This window comes from Henckelia pumila, chromosome 4, assembly GCF_033568475.1.
Source record: "Henckelia pumila isolate YLH828 chromosome 4, ASM3356847v2, whole genome shotgun sequence".
In the NCBI taxonomy this organism is placed as follows: Eukaryota; Viridiplantae; Streptophyta; class Magnoliopsida; order Lamiales; family Gesneriaceae; genus Henckelia; species Henckelia pumila.
The window spans coordinates 128,812,452-128,834,830 of NC_133123.1; the positions used below are offsets into that span (position 1 = coordinate 128,812,452).

The 22,379-nt window shown below is 36.1% G+C and overlaps 2 protein-coding genes and 1 non-coding gene across 7 annotated transcripts; all 3 read left to right on the forward strand.

Moving 5' to 3' along the window:
- The first annotated feature begins 2,758 nt into the window (after positions 1 to 2,758).
- On the forward strand, positions 2,759 to 11,441 carry LOC140865108 (uncharacterized). 4 transcript variants are annotated; one of them, XR_012144486.1, is made up of 21 exons: positions 2,759 to 3,108; positions 3,226 to 3,351; positions 3,546 to 3,713; positions 3,821 to 3,904; positions 3,991 to 4,041; positions 4,272 to 4,328; positions 4,481 to 4,563; positions 5,084 to 5,207; positions 5,287 to 5,346; positions 5,880 to 6,122; positions 6,787 to 6,870; positions 6,983 to 7,130; positions 8,050 to 8,177; positions 8,511 to 8,558; positions 8,780 to 8,910; positions 8,994 to 9,076; positions 9,275 to 9,378; positions 9,664 to 9,734; positions 10,318 to 10,661; positions 10,822 to 11,088; positions 11,172 to 11,441. XR_012144486.1 is itself a non-coding variant. In XM_073269621.1 (20 exons), the coding sequence occupies exons 1-20, from the start codon at positions 2,809 to 2,811 to the stop codon at positions 10,989 to 10,991; spliced, it is 2,607 nt and encodes an 868-aa protein (XP_073125722.1). In that variant the 5' UTR covers positions 2,759 to 2,808; the 3' UTR covers positions 10,992 to 11,164. The 4 variants fall into 4 exon arrangements, 1 of the variants encoding a protein (XP_073125722.1); XM_073269621.1 differs by lacking the exon at positions 11,172 to 11,441 and having other exon boundaries at positions 10,822 to 11,164; XR_012144487.1 differs by lacking the exons at positions 3,821 to 3,904; positions 3,991 to 4,041 and having other exon boundaries at positions 10,822 to 11,092.
- Positions 11,442 to 15,236: 3,795 nt separating this feature from the next.
- Positions 15,237 to 17,632, forward strand: LOC140866542 (uncharacterized). Of its 2 annotated transcripts, XM_073271559.1 has the most exons (5): positions 15,239 to 15,503; positions 15,623 to 15,952; positions 16,091 to 16,249; positions 16,375 to 16,732; positions 16,810 to 17,632. In XM_073271559.1, the coding sequence occupies exons 2-5, from the start codon at positions 15,658 to 15,660 to the stop codon at positions 17,444 to 17,446; spliced, it is 1,449 nt and encodes a 482-aa protein (XP_073127660.1). In that variant the 5' UTR covers positions 15,239 to 15,503; positions 15,623 to 15,657; the 3' UTR covers positions 17,447 to 17,632. The 2 variants fall into 2 exon arrangements, with proteins under 2 accessions (XP_073127659.1, XP_073127660.1); XM_073271558.1 differs by having other exon boundaries at positions 15,237 to 15,952.
- A 670-nt stretch (positions 17,633 to 18,302) lies between these two features.
- On the forward strand, positions 18,303 to 18,383 carry TRNAL-AAG (transfer RNA leucine (anticodon AAG)). The gene has a single exon. It is a non-coding gene; the product is annotated as a tRNA-Leu (tRNA).
- Positions 18,384 to 22,379: the final 3,996 nt, after the last annotated feature.

The following is a 22,379-nucleotide window of genomic DNA, read 5'->3' on the forward strand; positions in this document are numbered from 1 at the left end:
GCATGTGAATTCCCCAAATTGACCCTCCCCAGTTCACGACTCGTGCATGCTTCACCCCAAAGGCATCTTTCTATTCTACCTCCTCTAGAACAAACCCAAACCGCGTAATCCATCCATTTATATAAATAAATACACTGCTCCGTCTCCATTTTTTCAATTCCAATTTCTTCAAGATTTCGGTTTCCTTCCTCCATCATGACCAATATTCCTACATCTCTCACCGATTCTGCTCTCACCCTCTTCCTACTCGCCATCTCCGCATCCGATCCTTGGCCCTTTTCTCTCATCTTCTGTTAAGATCCTCTTATTATTGTTGTACGTTGTTGATTCTTCGATCGCAGAAGACGACGATTTTACGCAGAATACTGTCTGGGTCGTGTAGGAGAATGCAGGGAATGAGCGAAGGAGATCATAGGAAGGGTCAGTTGATGAATTTCGATTTCCACCACCACCACCAGCAAAGGAGTAGTGTTCCGAAGGGATGCTTGGCCGTGACGGTGGGTCAAGGGGCGGAGCAGCGGCGGTTCGTCATCCCGGTGATGTACGTGAACCACCCGCTGTTCACGCAGCTGCTCAAGGAGGCGGAGGAAGAGTACGGGTTCTATCAGAGAGGCGCCATCAACATACCTTGCCACGTGGAGGAGTTTTGTGCGGTCAGGGGCATCATCGATCAAGAAACGACGCCGCATCCCCCCAACCACCACCACCATCACCACCACTTTCTGTGCTTCAAGGCTTGATCGATAATTTTTTTTTTCTTGATTATAATTTGTTGGTTGTTGGCATTTTCTTTTGGAAAACATATTTGGTTGCATGTTCATAAGTTTGTATAAAAACCTTTCCAGAACTTTGTAGTGAATTTTGATCTGATCCTGATCCTGCCGTGCACACATATCTATTTTACCCTTTTATTTATACTATTATATATCATAACATTAGTTAATAATAACTAAAAGTTTTAGTATAAGATGGTTTGGTATAATATTACAGCTAAATAAATCGTCCACTAGCTATTCCATGTAAAATTGCTATGGGTGGTTTGCATATTCCAATCCCTACACTTGGCTCAAAGTCATTGATTTGCGTCATCTTTTATATTTCACGAGAGACTTATCTTAAGAAGATGCAATTAGGTTAATTATGATTCATTAATTCATTTTGCATATTTGGAAGTTGGAATCCATCCTTGATCCTAAAGTCAACCAATGAGGCTTATCATTGTCACGTAGTATGTGAATTCGAACGTTTCATCTATGTTAATTATGAGTTCATTTTTTTTACTGTTACTTTTATCGAACGAGATTCGTATGATGAGGTTTATCCTTACGAACTATAGTTTTAACCTAAGAAATAATTTTTTTGCATATTGAAAATATAGCAATTACGGATTTTAGGGTCATGATGACATGATGAACATATCATTTCCAAAATCTGAGCGATTGACCATTTGGTGCCAAAAATGGATAAGTATTTGGAACATTATGCAAAGACAAATTTAATGATAACCCTAAATCCAAATTTTCTAAATATGTGGCATGAAGGTAGGGCAGATTAGATAGGGTTGAGTCTAGTCCAGTTCATTTATTTTAATTTTTTTAGATAAAATAATAGACAACTTTATAGATTATTTATGGTTAATTACAATAACTTGTTATATATTCATTTTCCACTTATATTACATTCTAAATACTAAAACAGTATTGCTTTTTAAATTTTAATTAAAAAAACTCACAACTATAATATTAACTTTTAAAGTCTAATTAAGTGTGGATCATCGAATACATCAATTTAAACATTTTTTTAAAAAATAATAACATAAAATTGGACATTCGATTTAATCGAACAAATATTTCGAGATAAATCAGTCCAAAGTACTTCGATTTAAGTGAAATCTTTATTTATCACATCATAATTAAGTTTGTGTTGGACAATTGAATGAAAAGGGACACAAAATTGAGTTAGAAAATGTTTCGAACAGAGGAGGTTGAGCAAAGAGGGCTAGACATAAACCGCGCGCGGTTTTGCGCGCTGGAGCGAGCCATGCCGCCTGGGATTCCAGGCAGCGGTTTTCCTTCAAATGAACCCATATTTTCGGACTATTCTTTTATACATGATGGAATAACAGTTGTGATAATATATACTCATTTTAATGTGCATAAGAAGTGGTTTTCCACATAAGGTTGATTCCTTAAAACGAATAGTCGTGTTCTTTGAATACAAAAACTTGATTGTCTATATAAAAAATTCCTTGTCTGCATTATAGAAATACAACACACAAGAGCATACATATTTCTGCATAATTCTCTTATATTCACTAGAAAGTTCCAATTATAAGAGTTCGCAAAAATCAAGTAATTGTTGTGCTTCTATTGCTTGATAAACAAAAGTCGTTGTATCTTAGAGACGATTGCCGATACAAATTTAGCACATTGTAACCGAGCAATTTTGTCTTGCAAAATGAGAGTTATACTCTTCCATCGACAGTCTTTTCATCACTTCAATTTACATACACTTCCAACAAAAGTTGATATCGTGAATAACAGTTTGTTTTTTCATTATTGTTAATTTAAATTTTTTAGCATTAATATTATTATCGGAATTTATTTTTATAAATTGATAATATAATAAATTTATTTTTATCGCATTAAAATTTTAACAATAAACTATAAGAGGGGCCGAGCCCGGCCCGGGGTTAACAATCCCGGCCTTTTATTTATTTGCAACCCCGGGGAAAATCTGTGCCCAAACCGTAGCCTAATCCAAATTCGTTCATTTCCCTCCCTTTATCCCAAATTTCTCCTCTCTCACATGCTTCATCTTCACCATTTTCAAGCTCAAAATGCCTTCCTCCCCCCTGTTTCACAGCTTCTCTCCCTCTATTTCCCCCGCCACAACCTCCGCCGCCGCCGCCGCTCAATTCATTCAACTCCAATTCAAAACGCATCACAATCTCCTAAACGATTCTTCATTGCAGCAGCAGCAGCATCTGGCCTATGTACCGACCAACCATCGGTAGTTATCGATAGCCTCACAGTTTTGCAATGGGATCGCCTCTGTGATTGCGTTGCTTCCTTCGCCGGTACTTCCATCGGCAAGGAAGCCACTAAGGTCTCTGCTCAATCTTAACGCAACACTTACATATGATTGAAATGAATGTCACGCGGGAGCTTTAACAGCTTCACCTTTGCTCTACTCATTTGTCTATTGTTGGTTTTCCATGTGCAGAAGCAGTTATGGGATTTGGATAGGACGTTCGAAGATAGCATGAGACTACTCGAGGAGACTAATGCGGCTGTTGAGATGCATAAGTATGGCGCCATGATAGACTTTACTGGCTTGGATGTTTCATCAGTATGATCAGATTTGTCCTTGTTTTTTTGCTTTTAAGCTTTTCAACTATGAGGTTGGCTACTATATTAAGAGAAGCATGCACAAATCCCTGTTGTTATGCAATAATGAGACAGTCTAGGCTGTTAATCTTTTAACCTAGTTTTCAATATTCTCAGAATTGAAATGTTGGTAATAGTGTAGTTTTCTGGCTGAAGGTGCGAGCTGCTATACGATGTGCTCAGAGGGGTTCTCCTGTGAGTGGGAGCGAAGCATTGGCCCTCTTAGCACTATTGCAATTTGCAGAGATGCTGCAATTAAATATTAAAGCTGCCACCAAGGAAGATTCGGATTGGTATGGGAGGTTTTTGCCTCTTTCAGCAATGGTAATATTGTGATAGTCTAATATAAACATTATTTGTTTCATCACCAGCACTAGCAAATCTTGTAATCCCATTGGTTTCTTCCTTATTTTTTATTAATTTGACTGCAGATAGTTGAATTAGTCATAAATCCGTCCTTGATTAAGTTTATAGAGCAGCTTATAGATGAAGATGGCTCAGTAAAAGATTCTGCGGTTGGTTCACAATATTATCTTTGAATCCAGATATCTGGTTTGTCTATGGTTTTTCCGTAATTTGAATCATTGATGTACTTATTCAGAGTTCTGATTTGAGGCAGGCTCGTGATCGTGTGAGGGTTCTAGAGAGAAAGGTTAATTTTCATTCTTTCCTGTTAGTCTGTTATGATTCTTAAATAGAAGTGAAAGCAATTGGATTTTAGACTGCATGTATAGTTTTGTTGTATTGTTTCCTTCTTGAGTTCTCAATGGGTTGGATTGGCTCTGTTGATGTGCATGTGACACTATCTTTCATTTTGAAGTTTGTTGGGTCTCCAAGAAGCTGCCAGCTTACTCTCTGTTTCTTTCAATCTTCTTTCCACAGTTAAACCAGTTGATTGAAAGCATGATACGGAAAGAAATGAAAGAATCACCCACTATCGTAAGCTATTTTCCTTCCGTTTTAGATATGAGGAAGTCCCTGTTCTCTCATCCATAAGTAGTGCGAAAATAGAAAAAGCATCTATGTATTAATTATCCTAATTTGATGTTATAAAATATTAAAAATGTTCTCTCGTATTTTTAACTGCACAGGAAGCAAGTAATATTGATGGCAGATGGTGTATAAAGTCCGAGGCTGATATGCCCCCTACATTTGAGGGGCTACTTCTGTCGAGGTGCATAAAATATTTTAATTATTTTATTTTGTAGTGCACATACATGGTTCTCGTTTCTATAAGCACTTTATTCTTCTACATCTTTTTTTTTGCAAACAATTCGTGATGTCAATGGTACTGAAACGACTTCCTCTGCTTAGAACTTATAACTTATTACTTACCCATACCTACACTTGTACAAGTCATTTGACCCTTATTTTGAGCTAAATAAGGCGTCGTGTTGATATTATGCATCTATGGTTGATTGACAATGCAGGCTAAATTGATATTGTGAGACGCCAGTGCTTAATTGTCTGGACTGCAATTGCGATTTTGTTGTTTGGAGATGCAGATGTTCTTATTTTTGCTATTTCATATTATTTCTAGGCAAGGTTTTGCATCCTGAATTCATTTGTTTGTAGATGTAAGATTGTGGATAAGTTGATTTTTATAAATGAGTTATATTTATCCTATGGCTCTTTTAACTTGCTTTGATTCTTCTACTAAAAACTTTCCCAAGAAAAATAATGCTATGGTGTAGTAATTTAGGTGTCGGAAACCTTGTAGAACCTCTCGCTGCTGTTCCATTGAATGATGAGTTGCAACAAGCAAGACTATCTGTGGCAAAGGCAGAGGCTGATGTGCTTTTGAAGATAACAAAGAAGGTTTGCGGCCAATTTTGCATTTATTTTTCTATCCTTACTAAAGACTAATAATTGCATTGTGTTTTCTATTTCTGTGTAGATGCAAATGGATCTTGTAGACATCCAACATTTATGCAATTGCATGATTCAAATGGATCTGGTAGGTAGAAAGTACCTCATATCATAGCATATCTGAGTCTAAGATATGTTTTGCAGTTACTAACCATAGCTGTCTCTTTATCAAAGCTTTTTTTCTTTTTGGTCCTCGCCTTAATGAAATGCAGTTTTTTCATGGTTACAATGCCATCCATTTATAAAATCTTACAATCTTGAATTGGACAATGAATGTTTAAATTATAACGTCATTTAGAGCTTTATCTTGAATCTTGAATTGAACTTTGATATGCTTTATGATGGATAGTTGGCAGAGCTGATGCATCCGAATTGTATGCAGAGGGGATGTTATGATTTTTTAAGCCACGCCCTTAGAAATTGTCAAATCACACTGTTGGATCTTAAATCTTTTTTTTTTTTTGGTTTCCAAGAAAAGGCCTAAAAATCATGATCCCTTGATTCTGTAAAATGGTTTATCACAATCCATATCAATTTCAGAATTCCACCAAATGTTTCTAAATGGAGTTATTTATTTGCATATTTTTATTTAGACTTTTTTTTTTATATATTTTTGTACAGATCAATGCCAGAGCACGATATAGCATTTCCTTTGATGGTTCACTTCCTGATTTGTACATGCCATGTGATGAAAATGGCTTTATTGATACGGAAACGTCAACGGAAGACAAAATTTCAAAACAATCATTTCTCACTCTAAAGAAATGGACTTTATATTTGCCAAAAGCTTATCATCCATTGCTGCTTTTACAACATCGGCAGAATTTGCAAAAGGCTTTGAAGGATCTTAGTAATGCTAAATCTGTGAGTTATGATTTAGACTTACCTTTGAAACTTAATTAGTCTATGTTGACATTACCGTTTCTGTGGATACATAACAGTGGAACAACACATGCCCAAAATATTATGGTTTGGTTTTCTGCCCATGCTGCTTGGACTTTCCCTCTCTGGCATGGCTTGGTACCAATGAGTGAGAAACTTTGATCTGCAGACCAACTTTCTATGTATTCTTAATGTTTTTTCCATAAGGTTTTAGGATAGCAAATGCTTAAAGGACTCATCATAAGTTCATCAGTATCTAAAAGAAACAAAGTATTGCAGAGTCATTGGGTTTGGTGTTGATTCTTTTAACTTTCTGAGGATGATGCTTAGGTGATTTATGAGAAGGTATAATATGTTTAGATGTTAATTGTATCAAAGCCACCAAGGCAAAAGGTTCGTGTTGGTTTGCTATGATATAGATGAACTATTCACTAGCTTGGTACCTCTTTAGTTGCCATCACTAACCAGTTTTTAGAACAATACAAACATCTGTAATTTATACACTGCCTCAATTTATTTATTTGTGGATGGGAGGATGTATTATTACATTGTGCTAATGATAAGTATTATGCTCTTTTAATATTTCTCACAAGCTTGCTCGCCTCAAAAAATTTCTGTTAAGTGCTATGTTTGAAATTCCTGCCAGGAAATTAGTAGGAGAAAACTTGCAGGAGGATATGCAAAGTGGAAAGATTCAATCAGTACGAATTTATCGTCTCTAGAAATGCAGGTGAATAAAAGTTAATAAGTTATTGTTGTTACAAGCATTAGAGTTCGTGGATTTTATCATGTAACTGCTATAAACTACCACTTGACTCTATCCATGCCCCTCTTTGCTTCAGGTTTCTATGTTGAAACAAGCTCCACCCATCCCCTTCAACATATTTGTAGAACAGAATAACAAGGTTCTTATTATTACTGGCCCCAATACCGGAGGCAAAACCATTTGTTTGAAGACAGTTGGGTTGGCTGCAATGATGGCAAAATCAGGTTAGCTTAGAATTTTTTTGTTTCTATTTTCTTCTACTCGTTAGCCAATGAAATGTCATCTCATGATTCGCCTAATCAACGAGTCAGGAAACTCTAGAAAATTACCCTTTTTTGCAAGCATTGTTATCTTCTCATAGATTAATGCTGTAGACAGTTCAGTGATTAGCATTTGGAAAATAATATAGTCGTGAGTGCTTGACATCTTCAAAATGCATCGGTTTAGGTAAAAGGTATGGTAAAATCCCCCCCGGACCAACCAAAAAAAAATGATCTGGTCCAGGTGGTCGCTGATCAGAGAAATTTTGTGACAATAATTTGTGTAAATTTGGCTCTATTTAGTGACGAAAGTAGATGAACTGCTTTGGAAAGTTTACGGAAATTAATTTTTGTAATCATGGAGGAAAAGGTCTAGTCAATGTAAAAAGTTGGAGATGGCTTCTTATACTAGCATGAAAGAAGATCCTAATGGCTGATCCTAGGTAAATAAGGGTATTGGGATATTACTGTCGTGTTTGGTTGAAAACATGCTATAATGTTACTGGTCCTCTGGCCAAAAATGACTATACACTCACTGGTGCTCATATGTCTAAAGTCCACTGCGACTTCGTGGAAAGAAATGGAATGGACCGTAAGGAGTTTGTGCTTTATGGCTTATTAACAAGATATTGGGAAATGATGTCTGGATTTTGGGAGTGACAAGTTTCCTTCGTCAAATATATGATCATATGCACTGATATAGAAAAATGGCCTTACATTGTTGCTTTAAGGGTTGGCTGATGGTGAAGTTTCAAGCATGTCCCTGAAAAAGAAAAAAAATGTTAAAAATTACACTTGGTTGCAATGCTAGTAGTATATTTTATCTATCCTAACTTGTACAATGTGAAAATTATCTTTCCATAATATGAAGGAAAAATTGCAGGTCTGTACGTCTTGGCTTCAGAACCAGCAAGGCTTCCTTGGTTTGATTTTGTATTTGCCGACATTGGGGATGATCAGTCCCTAACTCAATCTTTATCTACCTTTTCTGGCCATCTGAAACAAATTAGTGTAAGCCGATATTACTCTTATTTTTTACTTAAGCATAGTCAGAAAGTGCTTAGGGGCACAATTAAATGCATAGCCTTTATGGTCACCTATGAATGAATGGGTCTGCTGTCAACAAGATTTTGTGTATAACATATGAAGCACTATATTGCTCAGTGATTGGCCAAAACTGGAGCAGATAGTGGTTAAGTGTCTTTAATGAATTTTATGTTAATATTCTTTAGTAGAAGGCATAAACTGTTACTGATATAATTTTGTCGCCATCCTTTCACATTTTTGCAGTTCATGTTCCTTGATGAACATAACATTTTGCTTTTCCTTCTCTATACCTTGCAGGAAATCAAGTCCCTTTCAACACGTCTGTCTTTGGTGCTCTTGGATGAAGTATGGAACTTCAATTCTTTATTTTTAATTGTCTAGTCCTCCTTGCAAAAAGTTTTTTTTGTTCTATATCACAATTGCTATAGTTTTTTGCAGTCTGTGAAATAGAAAATGGTGTTTCACTAGCCTCTTTTTAGGATATGGATATGGAACGGGGGGTGGAGAATAAAATTCTTATGATATTTCCATGATATCGTAATGTTATTTCACTTTAAACTATTTAGGTAGGTGCGGGGACTAATCCTCTTGAAGGAGCTTCCTTGGGAATGTCTTTACTGGAATCTTTTGCTGATTCTGGTGCCTTGTTGACTGTAGCTACTACTCACCATGGAGAACTTAAAACTCTCAAATACAGGTAGCTTGTACAAGAATGAATTACTAAAATGATGCATAAAATAATATTATTTAACATGGGACTTATTACTTTAACCATAATAGCAATGATGCCTTTGAAAATGCTTGTATGGAGTTCGACGAAGTGAACCTGAAGCCCACCTACCGGATTCTTTGGGGAGTACCAGGTATTATCTTGTTTATGGAGATAAATGGGCTGGTGGTTGTACAATAGTTATTAATTGTAAAGATTTTAGTATTCTGGTATGTTACTTTGTTCGTCGTATATAACGACTTAGCTTCAAGACTCTAGTGATCTTGTAGAAGCAGGCTGCTAGCGGTTAAATGCAATTGAATGCTGGATTCCTTTTTATTTCTAACTCTAGGGCGTTCAAATGCAATCAATATTGCGGGGAGGCTTGGGATGCCCGCTGAAATTTTGGATAATGCTCGTGAACTATACGGAGCAGCTAGTGCAGAAATTAATGAGGTATGTACAACTGATTATGCGTGCATATCCAGATTGTTTCCTATACAGATGGCACCAGATCTGTGAACATATATACTTTTCTTTATAATTCATCGTGTGAAATTGAGATAAATAAAAATTGTTTGAAGCCTGATTATCAGCAACTCTGTTGTCTGAGTGTCAATAACTACTTAATGTTCAGGTCTATGTAAATTACGTTGTGAAATCGATCCATGTAATTGTTTTTTCTTTAATTTTATCAAATACATTCCGTATGACAAATTCTTGCAATTTACGTCAGTGCAGGTGATAGTTGACATGGAGAGATTCAAGCAGGAATATCATGAACAAATTCATGAAGTGCAGCTCTACTTGCGGTGAGAATCTTTTTGCTTGACAAAGTTTACTCAAGTTTTGGGTTAATTCATTCTCCCCTCATGCTTGTGACTAAGTATCATGTAAAGTACAGAGGTGGGTAGTCTCAAATTAGTTGTGATCACAGATATGACTAGGAGAACTGGGTTTTATACGCAAGAGATCTTACAAGTACAACTGTCTTAGGAGGTCCTTTGGATCCAAATCTTCTCATCCAGAATTCAAAAAATTTCCTAAATTTGGTCAAATGGCATGTATAGTTGTACTATACTATAGCATTTCATTGTGAACTACATAAATTGATGTTGTGACTCTATAAAGAACTTGTATCCTTCTATTGTTGTTTGCTATCTGTACAAGGTACTGGAATCGTATAAATATTTATTTTGGATTGGCTGGCTGGCGGTTAGTGGAAATGTTTTGTATTACCAAATATCTTCACCGTGTGATTTGGGCATGTTCTGATAGGCCATCAGTCTAGGATAATTGTCTGATTTGATTGGGAAACACAGAGTATCAACGGCCACCGTCCTAATATTAGAATATTGTTCCCTGATCCAAGGTGTAACAATTTCTTTCTGATAGGCTCTCAAAGGAACTTCATCAGCGTCTGTTAGTTACGCAAAACAGAGTCATGGTACATGGTATGGAGCAGAGACAAAGGATGGTACAAGAAATATTGGAGGCTGCTGCTTCAGCACGATCAGTGATTCACAAGAAAGTTAGGCAATCTCGGTCAAGTCCTGCTCTATCTCCCTTTCAGAGAGAAGCAAACAAGGATATCCAAACTTCTACTGTCAATAATCATCATTCCACCTTGGAAGAAAATGAAACCTCTGCAGCAACAAAGACTCCAACAGAAGAAAAGGCTACTTCTACAACGACTGAGATTCCATATTCCACAGAGAATACCAGGCTTTTAGCTACAGGTAATCAAATTCTAAAGTGATTCCTGGTCTTTTAAAATGCAAAATCTGAAGCTGATAAAGTTAGATCCAATCGTTGCTTTTTTCATCTTACCTATTTTTATTGGGTTTCAAATCTCCCAATTGTTTCTAGTGCCCCTTTTTCCGATTTTGTATATTGTAGAAAAGAAGTTCGAGCTGCCAAAGGTTGGCGACACAGTGAATGTTCTGTCTCTCAACAAGAAAGCAACGGTCGTGCAATTGGATTCATCTAAAGGAGAAATCATAGTTCAAGCAGGGAATTTGAAGTTGAAGTTGAAATTATCTGATATTACAACTAAGCTAGTCACCTAAGCATTCCCTTCCCCTCGGATAACTTCAAAGAAATCTGCTTATTTTACCTCGCAGGTTTTTTGCATCCCCATATACTGGTTTACCAGTCATGTTGGAAGTATGTAGCTTTCTACCTTGCAACTGTATCTTATAGTAAACCTTAAGTCTGTGTCTGACTTATTTATCTATTTTTCCTGGCAGCCAGACTCAATCCGTTTACATCCAAATACCACTGAGGATGGACCAAGAATAGTTCATTTGAAAACCAGGATCTCACTACTTTTGTTGTAGATTAATCTGAATTCGATTGAGTCGCTGTACAATGTGTCTTTTTAACACACCATGAAAACCAATTCTTAAAACCTACTTGTCCATATTCAGCAGCTGCATTATGTCCACACAAAGCTTTGTAACAAGTTTGATGTTCAGTTTCTCTTAAATTTTGCTATTGTTAAATTTGTTCGTCTCGTTGATTCTCGCTAATTGTCATATTTATTCTTTCATGAGCTTCTTGTTTGTATAGATCCTTTCAATGGCCAGCGTATACCTAACACGAGCTGAGCAAATCATCATTCCAAGAGCTGTGCCATGGTATGTTGCTGTAATACACTTCCACCTTAATATTATATGATGAAAAATTATAAATCTTTTTGAAATGATCAAATTACTTCGAGATATTGTGATATTTATTAGATTAGATCTACTTCAGGGGTTTCATTTCTGCTCTTGATCTATGTCCTAACAACTAAAAAATTTAAATTTCAATATAAAAAAAAAAGGGTTGTAGCAGTGGCATGTCCTCCTCTAGGAGGTGTATAGGGTATATTATTATTATCCCAAATTTGATGATTTTGATTTTGACCATGTCCTGCTCTCCTTTTTCTTTCCCCAAAAGGAGTATTAAATATTATCTTGATTTTTTTATTATTAATTATTAATTGATGAAATATCCCATCATTACATGTATTGGTTGGGGTAGAGTGATTGTTGTTTCCTTGGGGGTGGTAGCTATCGTATCACAAAACGAATCCCTAGTAGGTGGTCCATCCATTTTGTAATAATTCCCTTGTTCCTTTCTTGGAGGCAGCACTCTCTCTTTTCCTATCACATGTTCTCGATTTCTTCTTTCATACCCCCCACCCCAACCCCCACCCCCGGCCCTCTTCGTTACGTTCCATCAAAGTTTAATTTCTTCTAGCTACATGTATTGGATTTGGACTTCGTACGCAAAATTATTCAAGATCCATACACACTCTCTTACATGCATATTATGCAGTGATTAGATTTTACGACACTTTCTATCAAAGTATTGTCTATATTTTTCCAAAGATGGATGAATATAATGCTGAAAAATTCGTGTAGAGTCATAGTTGCAGGATGACATGATAAGATGTGATTCTTCATCATGTATTTATTGAATTGAATCCAACTCAAGTGGGCAAGCCAAATAATGCGAGTGATTCCATGCTACATTGGAAAAACACTTATGTTGTATTTACACGAGATGTTCATATTGTTTTCAAATAAGATGCTCGACTAAACATCTTGTATAAAAAAGATATCGGGAATCTTAACTTCCAGTGTGGCCGAACTCTTTTTTTTAAAAAAGTCGAGAATTTTAACTTTAGTGTATCATAAAATCACCTAAATGAAGTAGACACAATTAACAAGAAGGATCACGTAGAAACACAGAAAGTTTTGTGAGATCGTGTTGCGGATTAATTTTATGAGACGGATATGTATTCGACTCGAATATTTTTTATGTTAAATATATTACATTTTAGCAAACAATCTATATAATATTGTCAAAAGATAATTTTTTCAAAATATCACGTCAATAAATTTCAAAAGAAGCTTGGACATATTATGCAAATTTGTGAGAATAGAAGTTTGAGATCGTAGCCCCTGTATCTAAAAACACTTTTGGGAACCAATCACATATTTTTTGAAAAATAATTTTAAAAAAATTCTTCTTTAAAAATATAGATCGAATGAAGAAAGTGGGAAGCATTGATGGGCATGGACTTATGAGTTATGAGGGTACTACTTGTCTTGTTTTGCATGTGATATCTTGTTCATTCTCTCCTTTTATTAACAGCTGTCTCCCCCACTATTTCTATTTCTTTTTTGTCCCCTAATCATTTAATGCCTTTCCCTTTCCATCTTCCACCACCAATCATCCTCTTGTCAATTCCCTAATATCATTTTTCAAATTTTAAAAAAAATCTAAAATATACTAAAATATATTTTAAAATTCAACAAAAGGAGGGACATAACTGGAATTTTTTTAAAAAAATAATAATAATTCATTTTTGAAAATATAAATCAAATATATTCACCAAAATACCAAAATATTTCCAGACATTGGCCGAGCGAGTCAACAAAATTTTGTATATGTTGTGATGTTTGTAATATTCATTTAAAATATATAAAATTTGGGCCTGGAGATTGTTTGTGAGACGGATCGACTCAATCTATATATGAATGAAAGTTATATTTTTAACATAAAAACTATATTTTTCATGAGTCAGGTTGAGTAGGAGATCCGTCTCATAAAACTAACCACTGAAACGGTCTCACGGGAGTTTTTGTTCATTAAATATATATGTTTTGGATAAATTCTTTTGAAACGGTCTCACGGATATTTATCGTGAGATGGTCGATCGGGTCCATATATTGAGTGAACTTTGAAAAAAAAAATATATTTTACGGATTGAGTCAAGTAGAAGATCCATCTCACAAGATTCACTCGTGAAACAATTTCACAGGAATTTATGTGATAAATTGTTATAATCCATATATCGAGTGAAAAACGATAACTTTGACATAAATTATAATATTTTTATAGGTCAAATCGAATAAGATCTCGTCTTATAAAATTAACCCGCTATATAATATCAGAACATTTTTTATGATAAATTTTCACATGAAATCCCAGTTACTAAAATCCTAGTAGACCAACACTAACTTGGGGTTGAATTTGAACCGATCTATTTCGGAAAAAAGCTTTCTATGACTACTTTGTATACTTTACAGTCTTTACTCATAAGTTATGATACACTCAAAATTATATCTATATACGTATATGTGCGTGTGTATATATGCATTTCAGTCGTCGGAGAGTGAAATGTAAGCAAGTATTGTATAAGAAATATGTTATTATTATTCCATTTCCTTTTGTATTCGTTTCAAACTTTCAAGCCTACCTTTCATGTGTCGTCAACATCACATTCAATTATAATTTTTTTTATGTATTCCATTATTAATGACTTGATAGTTGATACAATCAATTATTTTCACATCTCCTTGGAATAAAGTTTCAAATTTTACTATTCATCGTCAAATTATGTGTGGCTCGATTTTAAAAAAATAAAATATTGTTACATTATATATATAATATAATATAATATAATATAATTAATACACGTATTGTTAGTGTTTAAAATTATCATACATCGTTTGGATAAAATTTTGAGAGTTGCATGTATAGATTTGGACAGTTATCGTCTTTTGAGATAATTTTTGATGTTAAATTAAGTCGAACTGTTGAAGTCCACAATTTTTTGAGTTTTGACACACATAATAAATAATTATGAATGAATTACATTTATATTTCATATAATATATAACTATTCCATGACACAGCTCATCCTTACTTTGGCCGCTTGTTATTTTTTTTCCCCATATAATATGGTTTTTTTGGTTTAATTGAGTTGATGGAATTTGTATAAGTAAATAATATATTATTTTGAAATCAAGGTCCAAATATTGGATTTATCACTAATATTTCTATCTAGGGGGTGTATTAGGGGGTGTATGTGACTCGTGAACAAACTTGATCAAATTCGATTCGAGTTTTGTTTGATCAAGCTTGAATTGAGTTCAAACTTTAATTGCTACTCGGATAATAGTGGCTAAGATTTTCAAGTTCAAACTTTAATGGCCGGCTCAGGTAACTCGATATTTTCATACATCAAGCTCGAAATTGAATGTTAATACTTGATCCAGTTCGAATGAGTTCGAACTTGTAAAATTAAAATCGATTCTAACTCAAATAGTATAATATTCGAGCTCGAATCGACTTGCATGCACTCTCTATCACTACTTAATACCACAAGATTTAAGTGTTTTTCTCTTGAATATATATAGATTAAAGTAATGGGAAAGCGGGTTCAAAGCAAGCTTCATGAATCATGAGACATATCCAAGAGCCGCCTCAAGGGTGCGAATGTTGGAAGCAATGAAGCAAAACCCAATGGCGGCAAAAAAAACAAATACTAAAAATCGTTTATCTTTTCTTTTTCTCACCCATATAAACAGTTTATATTATTATTATTATTAATATAATAAAGAACGAAGGAAACTAAGAAAAATCTCTCTTTCTCTCTCTGTGTCTGGTGAAAGCGAAATTTTGGTATTAGAGTATTTCATGTGTGATTTCATTTTTATCTACAATTTGGGCTGAAGGGAGGTGGGATTCCTGTTCATGAGTGCCGGTGCCTTCAAATCTCAGTAACAACAACTTTTGTGGAGGTGGGGTTTTTCTTGTTTTGGGTTTTAGTGGTTATATCGAAACAAAGGCGGAATTTCTTTTTAAGGAAATAGTTCTATGGAAAAAGGAGCTAATAATAGTGGTGGGTTTTGCGTTTCAGACAAGAAATCATCATTCGCCAGTGATGCTTGTTTGATGAAGCAGCAGGGTACCGAACCATCATTCCCATCCAAGAATATTTGCATGATGGGTTTTCACAATCCCCACCATTTTAGTGACTGTGTTGGTGATGATGGTGGCGGTGGAGGCCGTAGTACCTGTGGTGGAGGTTTGGGGCCCAGCGGCGGCGGAGCGAACGAGGTTGTTGCAAATATATACCTTAACAATGTCGTCTCGACTTCTGGTGGCTGTGCTGAAAAAATAACGAGTACGAGTTTGCAGCCTTTTGAAGTTTTTCCTTATTGTTCTACCACCCGCAGCAAAAGCTCAGGTTAATTAAATATCCTTTCTTTTCTTCCTTTTTATAGCCTCTTTCATTATTTCAACAGTGTTGGAAAGAGAAAGGTCACTGCAGTTTTTTTTTTTTTTTTCCCTTATGTTCTTTTGTTCTTCTCTCGTGTTGATGTAGGAGGGATGGCGGCGAGTGTGGGATTTCCTTTCACGTTTGCCCAGTGGAAAGAGCTTGAAAGACAAGCTATGATTTATAAATACATGATAGCATCTGTGCCTGTGCCTGCTGATCTTCTCTTCCCCCTTTCAAGAAATTTTCCCGACTCTTCTGTGACATGTAAAGATCAAAATGGCCCTCTTTTTTTTTTTTAATCTTCTCTGTTCAAGATTACCCCTTTCTCTGTTCTAAATCAGATTTTATATGGGTTTTTTTTTTTTTCTTGAACTGGGATCTGGTGGCAGTGGCTGGTGGTGATGGTATATACAGTGCCAGATATTGTAAAAAAGGAGATCCAGAACCTGGGAGGTGTAAGAGAACGGATGGCAAGAAATGGAGGTGTTCAAGGGATGTGGCGCCCCAGCAGAAGTACTGTGAACGCCACCTTCACAGAGGCCGTCCCCGTTCAAGAAAGCCTGTGGAAGTTAAAAACAATGCTGAAACTCAAAAGAAAGCACGTCTTGAACAAACCCCACTTCCCACCACAGTTCAAGCCAGTAGTGATGCTTCTCAACAGTTTGCTGCTGCGTATCAGCCCCATTTGTTGTACAATCCTAGGAGTGATCTCAGTGGATCAACTCCTTCCTCTAAAGGAAACAATAGGTATGTATAAGTCGTGACTTGGTGTACTGTGATTCTTTCAATTTGATTTCTTTGTGATCTTGATTGTGTGTTGAAAGGGATATGGGCTTGATGATGGAAAGTGGCATGGCTACATTGGGAGGAAATCACCTCCAATTACAACATTTGATGGAAGCACACATTGGAGTAACAAATGAAAGATCCCCCATTTATGATTTCCATCGAGATTATCCAGAGCAGCAGCTATTGAACTTGCTCCCTTATTCGAATTTATCCGCCTCAGAAATCGAGGCCCCCTCAAGATTCATTGATGCTTGGTCCACTGATAATCTAAACGGGGATCATAGAAACCTTTCCCCTTCATTTAACTTATCTGAGGATATGAATGCTGAAAATGTAATGGATCAAGAAAGGAGAAATGTAGTAACCGGGAGAGATGTGAATGATTTTGATGGTCACAAAGCCAAGGATGATTCGGGGAATTCAAGCCCTGTTTCTTGGGAGCCATTTGCCCGTGGAGGGCCGCTTGCCGAGGCCTTGCAACTCGGTTCGGTTGCGATAGGGGAGTCGAACCCGGCCTCCCCTTATCGTTCGATCGGCACCCCGGCCACTACCATTTCTTCACCTTCCGGAGTTAATCACAGAACATTGTTTTCTAACTCGGATAGCAGTGTCTGCAATAGCCCAACACTTGCAGCTCCCCCTTCAGAAGTTGCATTCCATTGGCTTAATTAGAGCAATGAGAAATCAAGAAATCCCATTATTTTTTTTTTGTCTCAGTTCTTGAAATATGATATCTGGATTTTGGCTCTTTGTTGTTGTTTATCTTTTCTTCTTGTCACATTTATTGTCTGTATGAGCACCTTGAGGTGGAATATTTATTAGTTTTACATTGATTGAATTGCTTCAGATATTGGAGTAGTTTTGTTTTGTGTCCCTTTGATTGAATAACTACGGAATTCAAATATTTCAATTCGAAATGCATTTTGGTTTGTGTATTTGGCAAAAAGTGGCTAAGAATTTTATTGTGTTTGAATGAGGACATTGTGTCCCTACTCACACTGGCAATCCCGTTGATTTTGAAAGTGGGATTATGCCCTTTGAAAAAATATCTACCTAGTTTTGGGACATAGTGTTTTTAAAGCAAAACAACAAACACACTTTTGTGTGTGTGATATTTTGGAATCAGTCTGGTTTAGCTTTTCCCCTTGTAAACCGATGGAAGAAGTTAATGTTTGTGTTGGTAAAAGAAGGGTATGGACTATGAAGCAATGCTTTCTAAATTTTGGGACGTAAATTAATTGATTTGTGCCTAATAATTTGAGATGTCGTGAATAGTTGGCACTTGGAATTTTTGTTGCATTTATGAGTAAATAAATAATAGACAATATTTATAATGCAAATTCTCGCATTTAATGATTTATACGATCTTTATGATGTCGTGAAATAGAAACTTTCAATGGATATAATTCGTCGTACACGAGTTTGGACAGTTGTAACCTGCCTCTTAAATAGAATTTAAGCGATGGAAAGTCAAATCACTATTTTTGGTATGAATATATAAATTGTTTGTGGTCCAATGGTCATCACAGTTGAGATGGCCGAGTTGGTCTAAGGCGCCAGATTAAGGTTCTGGTCCGAAAGGGCGTGGGTTCAAATCCCACTCTCAACATTTCTTCTCTTTTTATTTTTTTCACTCTGCTTTTAATTAATAATAATTATCATTATTATAATAAAATAATCTCAACATTTATTTTTTTCTTTTTTATTTCTTTTTCCCTCTGCTTTTAATTAATAATAATTATCATTATTACAATAAAATATCCACAAGATATTATTGCTTAATAAATAAACAATATTCATCATCGCCTTCACTCTAAAAACCTGACGAGTTCAATTTGGATTGTCTTCGCTAAACATTCTATATTTTTTAATTTTTGGTTATTATATAGTAAAAAAAACTTATAAAAAATTAATAAAACTTCAAATTTACTTTCCATCTTTATAATAATAATTTTTTGAGGAAAAAATATTAGAACAATTTAAAATCTACTATTTATATTCAGCTCGTAACAAAATAAAAATCATAATTATATATTTTCATTTTAAACACATCATTATGTAAATTTTTTTCAATCCTAAATATATTGTTATAAAAAATTAGGTATTAAGGTATAAATTATTCAAAAAATTAAAAATTTGAATAAATTCATAATAATAATAATAATAATAATAATAATCTATACTATATTATAATACTTAAGACCTTTAAAAAAACTGTTTTTGGTATGGTGTGAGGACACCAAAATTTTCTTCCAATTTTGCCCCTTAATTGCAGCCAAACTTTCAGAGCAGTTTCTGTCATTTTATCTTCAATTGAAAATCTAACTGCTCACCCACATGTATTTTTGGAGCACAAAATTTTAATATCATACATTATATTACAGACGCAACGCGTGTACTCCGTAACTAGTAATAATAATAAAAACAACAATAACAACAACAACAACAACAACATTCTTCAAAAAAAAAAAAAAAACAATATAGTGGTGGAATGGGTAAATCAAATCCCAAGAGACGTGCCTCGACCTACTTGACCGGATCTAAATCTCTTCCAGATGGGTTTAATACAAAATATCTTCGGCCTAATTAATGGATTTTGATGATGTCGAAATTTTATCTCGGGTTCGGTCTGATAGAATGGATCCTCCAATTCTCCAATTGAAACAAATCGGGTCGAGTATCAATAATATCTGCAAGAGCAACAACTAGGTCAGGGGGCGCCGAAAGTGTTTTCGGCGTGACCCCTCCGATGCCTAAGTCAGTGTCTTGAAGGCAGAGGGTATGATTAATATGAAAACTGAGAGATATTAGTGCGTGAATGTAAAAGTGAGGGTGAATGTATGATGAATGATGATTAGTGAATAATGAATAATGATTAATGAAAAAAAACAACTATAACAATACCTGTATTTATAGGGAAGAATAATAAGTTACCTGGTAGAATTATAACATGTCCTGGACTAAGACTCTTCATCCATTGGTCCCTTTATAAGCTTATCTCTATCTCGTGAATATTTGAAAAGATCCAAGCTTATCTCATACATATCAGAATCCTAGTTGAACTAGAAAAGGATACCTGCGGCCCATTAGAAACAGCCTATGTCGGCCCATAATGACCAGCCTTGATCAAAGTCCAACATAGCCCAAACTGGGATGGACATTGACATGTTGGGCCATATCGGGTAGACCCATTATAAACGGGCTTGGGTTGAAATATTTTCTCGGGATAACAATAGTACCTCCCTAACTGGTCTAAAAGAAGAATGAGTTTAGACCAAGATTGTAGACCGGACCCTGAGCTCAAATAAAGAGTTGTAGATAATAATTGATTAGAACCGAGCTCGAATAAAGAGCAATAGACGACAACCTGATGAAACCGAGCTCAAATAAAGAGCAATAAACGACAATTGATGTTGACGAGCGGATCAGGCTTTTAGGATAACCACGAGTTGCGTGGGATTACATGATGCCGAGCTTGGTTGGGCTTTGGAGAATACCACTGACGTAGATTTATGACGCCACTGATGTGGACTTTTTGATGTCACTGATGTGGGCTTTTGATGCCACTGATGTGGGCTTTTGACGTCGGACCTGCCCGGGCTTTGAAACCACTGATGTGGGCTTTGAGTGCCAGACCTGCCTGGGCTTTGAAACCACTGATGTGGGCTTTGATGCCACTAACGTGGACTTTTTGAGACCACTGATGTGGATTTTTGATGCCACTAACGTGGGATTTTTGAGACCACTGATGTGGATTTTTGATACCACTGACGTGGGCTTTGAGTGCCGGACCTGCCCGGGCTTTGAGACCACTGTTGTGGATTTTTGATGCCACTGACGTGGGCTTTGAGTGCCAGACCTGCCTGGGCTTTGAGACCACTGTTGTGGATTTTTTATGCCACTGACGTGGGCTTTGAGTGCCGGACCTGCCCGGGCTTTGAGACCACTGTTGTGGATTTTTGATGCCACTGACGTGGGCTTTGGGTGCCGGACCTGCCCGGGCTTTGAGACCACTGTTGTGGATTTTTGATGCCACTGACGTGGGCTTTGAGTGCCGGACCTGCCCGGGCTTTGAGACCACTGTTGTGGGTTTTTGATGCCACTGACGTGGGCTTTGAGTGCCGGACCTGCCCGGGCTTTGAGACCACTGTTGTGGATTTTTGATGCCACTGACGTGGGCTTTGAGTGCCAGACCTTCCTGGGCTTTGAGACCACTGTTGTGGATTTTTGATGCCACTAACGTGGGCTTTTGATGCCGGACCTGCCCGGGCTTTGTATACCACTGTTGTGGATTTTTGATGCCACTGACGTGGGCTTTTGATGCCGGACTTGCCCGGGCTTTGTATACCACTGATATGAACTTTGATATGTTGAACCATAGATTGGGCCTTACAACGAGATTGCATGCCTGATATAATAATATTGGGTCTTACTGCAAGATTGCATGCCCAATATCTGTGAAATAAAGGCCCAAACAAAAATACCAGACAATAGAAGTATAATATAATATGGGGTTAATTAAACATATGAATTCACATAAAAAAATTTATTATGACATATCTCAGATTTTGTCATAACAAGAATAACTTAGTAAAAAATAAAAATACGAGAAGACTTATCTTTATTTCTCGCGTCGTCGAGTAGAGGCGTGAACCTAAGGTGCTCGATAGTAAGTGACATGAGTTAAGTCCAGCCAAGGTTTAATTAAGAGACCGAAAAACACTACAAAAGACATAATGAGAGACCACAAGTGTATTGTCACTTTGGTATATTTGTGAAGATATGTCACTTGTCTTTGAGACATTTGTCATTGCATTAAAATACTTGCCACGTGAAGCTTGTGAAGAAGTATCAAGAATAATAACCGGGTTAAATAACAACATATAATTTAAGCGAGAAAATCATGAGATTATGTGCATGCATCATTATCCAAAGAAATGAACTTTGATAATAAAAAAAAACATCAGCCCATAATTCGACCTAACATAAATTTTCAAGGGAGTAAAACTCGATTTCACTAAACTCCACAAAACTTTAGAGGATACACTGTTAAAATTCCAGAGTAAAATGAAAATAACAGTCTTAATCTGTAGAGTTTTCTACAGGTCCATATAATACTCGGAAGTTTTTAAACATTACCGAGACATGCATGTCGTGGTCATGAATCAATGTTTTGAAGGCCAAATAAAACAAAGTAGCCGAACCAAATGATAATTTAAGAAATTAAAATATTGAGTGCAAGTATGTAGTGGCTTCCGCTGGCAAAACCTTAATTGGGCTAAGACAAATGCACGAAGCTATGGATATATGATAATCGAGACTACATCAGCGATGGTCTGCATAGAAATTGGGAATTTTTCTCAAACTTTATGTATTTGTATAATCAATCAAGGAGAGATCGTGTGTACCTTGTTTCCTTTTGAGAGAATAATTTACTACTCAAACCTGGTTCAGGAATTTTATAGGCACCGTGACGAGCAGCTCATACACGTCGAAAGGGCGGAAGAGTCCAGGCAACTAACATATGGCACGATCTAAGAGCATCACCTTGTAGTTCAAATAAAGTACTGAAAACTAAGTTTCATGGTACGGAACGTTGCTTGAA

Coding starts and splice junctions, on each gene's coding strand:
- LOC140865108 (XM_073269621.1), top strand. CDS start 2,809: ATGCTTCATCTTCACCATTTTCAAGCTCAAAATGCCTTCCTCCCCCCT. Junction 5,347..5,879: donor GCATGATTCAAATGGATCTG/GTAGGTAGAAAG, acceptor ATTTTTGTACAG/ATCAATGCCAGAGCACGATA. Junction 8,559..8,779: donor CTTTGGTGCTCTTGGATGAA/GTATGGAACTTC, acceptor TAAACTATTTAG/GTAGGTGCGGGGACTAATCC.
- LOC140866542 (XM_073271558.1), top strand. CDS start 15,580: ATGGAAAAAGGAGCTAATAATAGTGGTGGGTTTTGCGTTTCAGACAAG. Junction 16,250..16,374: donor TCCCGACTCTTCTGTGACAT/GTAAAGATCAAA, acceptor ATCTGGTGGCAG/TGGCTGGTGGTGATGGTATA. Junction 16,733..16,809: donor TCCTCTAAAGGAAACAATAG/GTATGTATAAGT, acceptor GTGTGTTGAAAG/GGATATGGGCTTGATGATGG.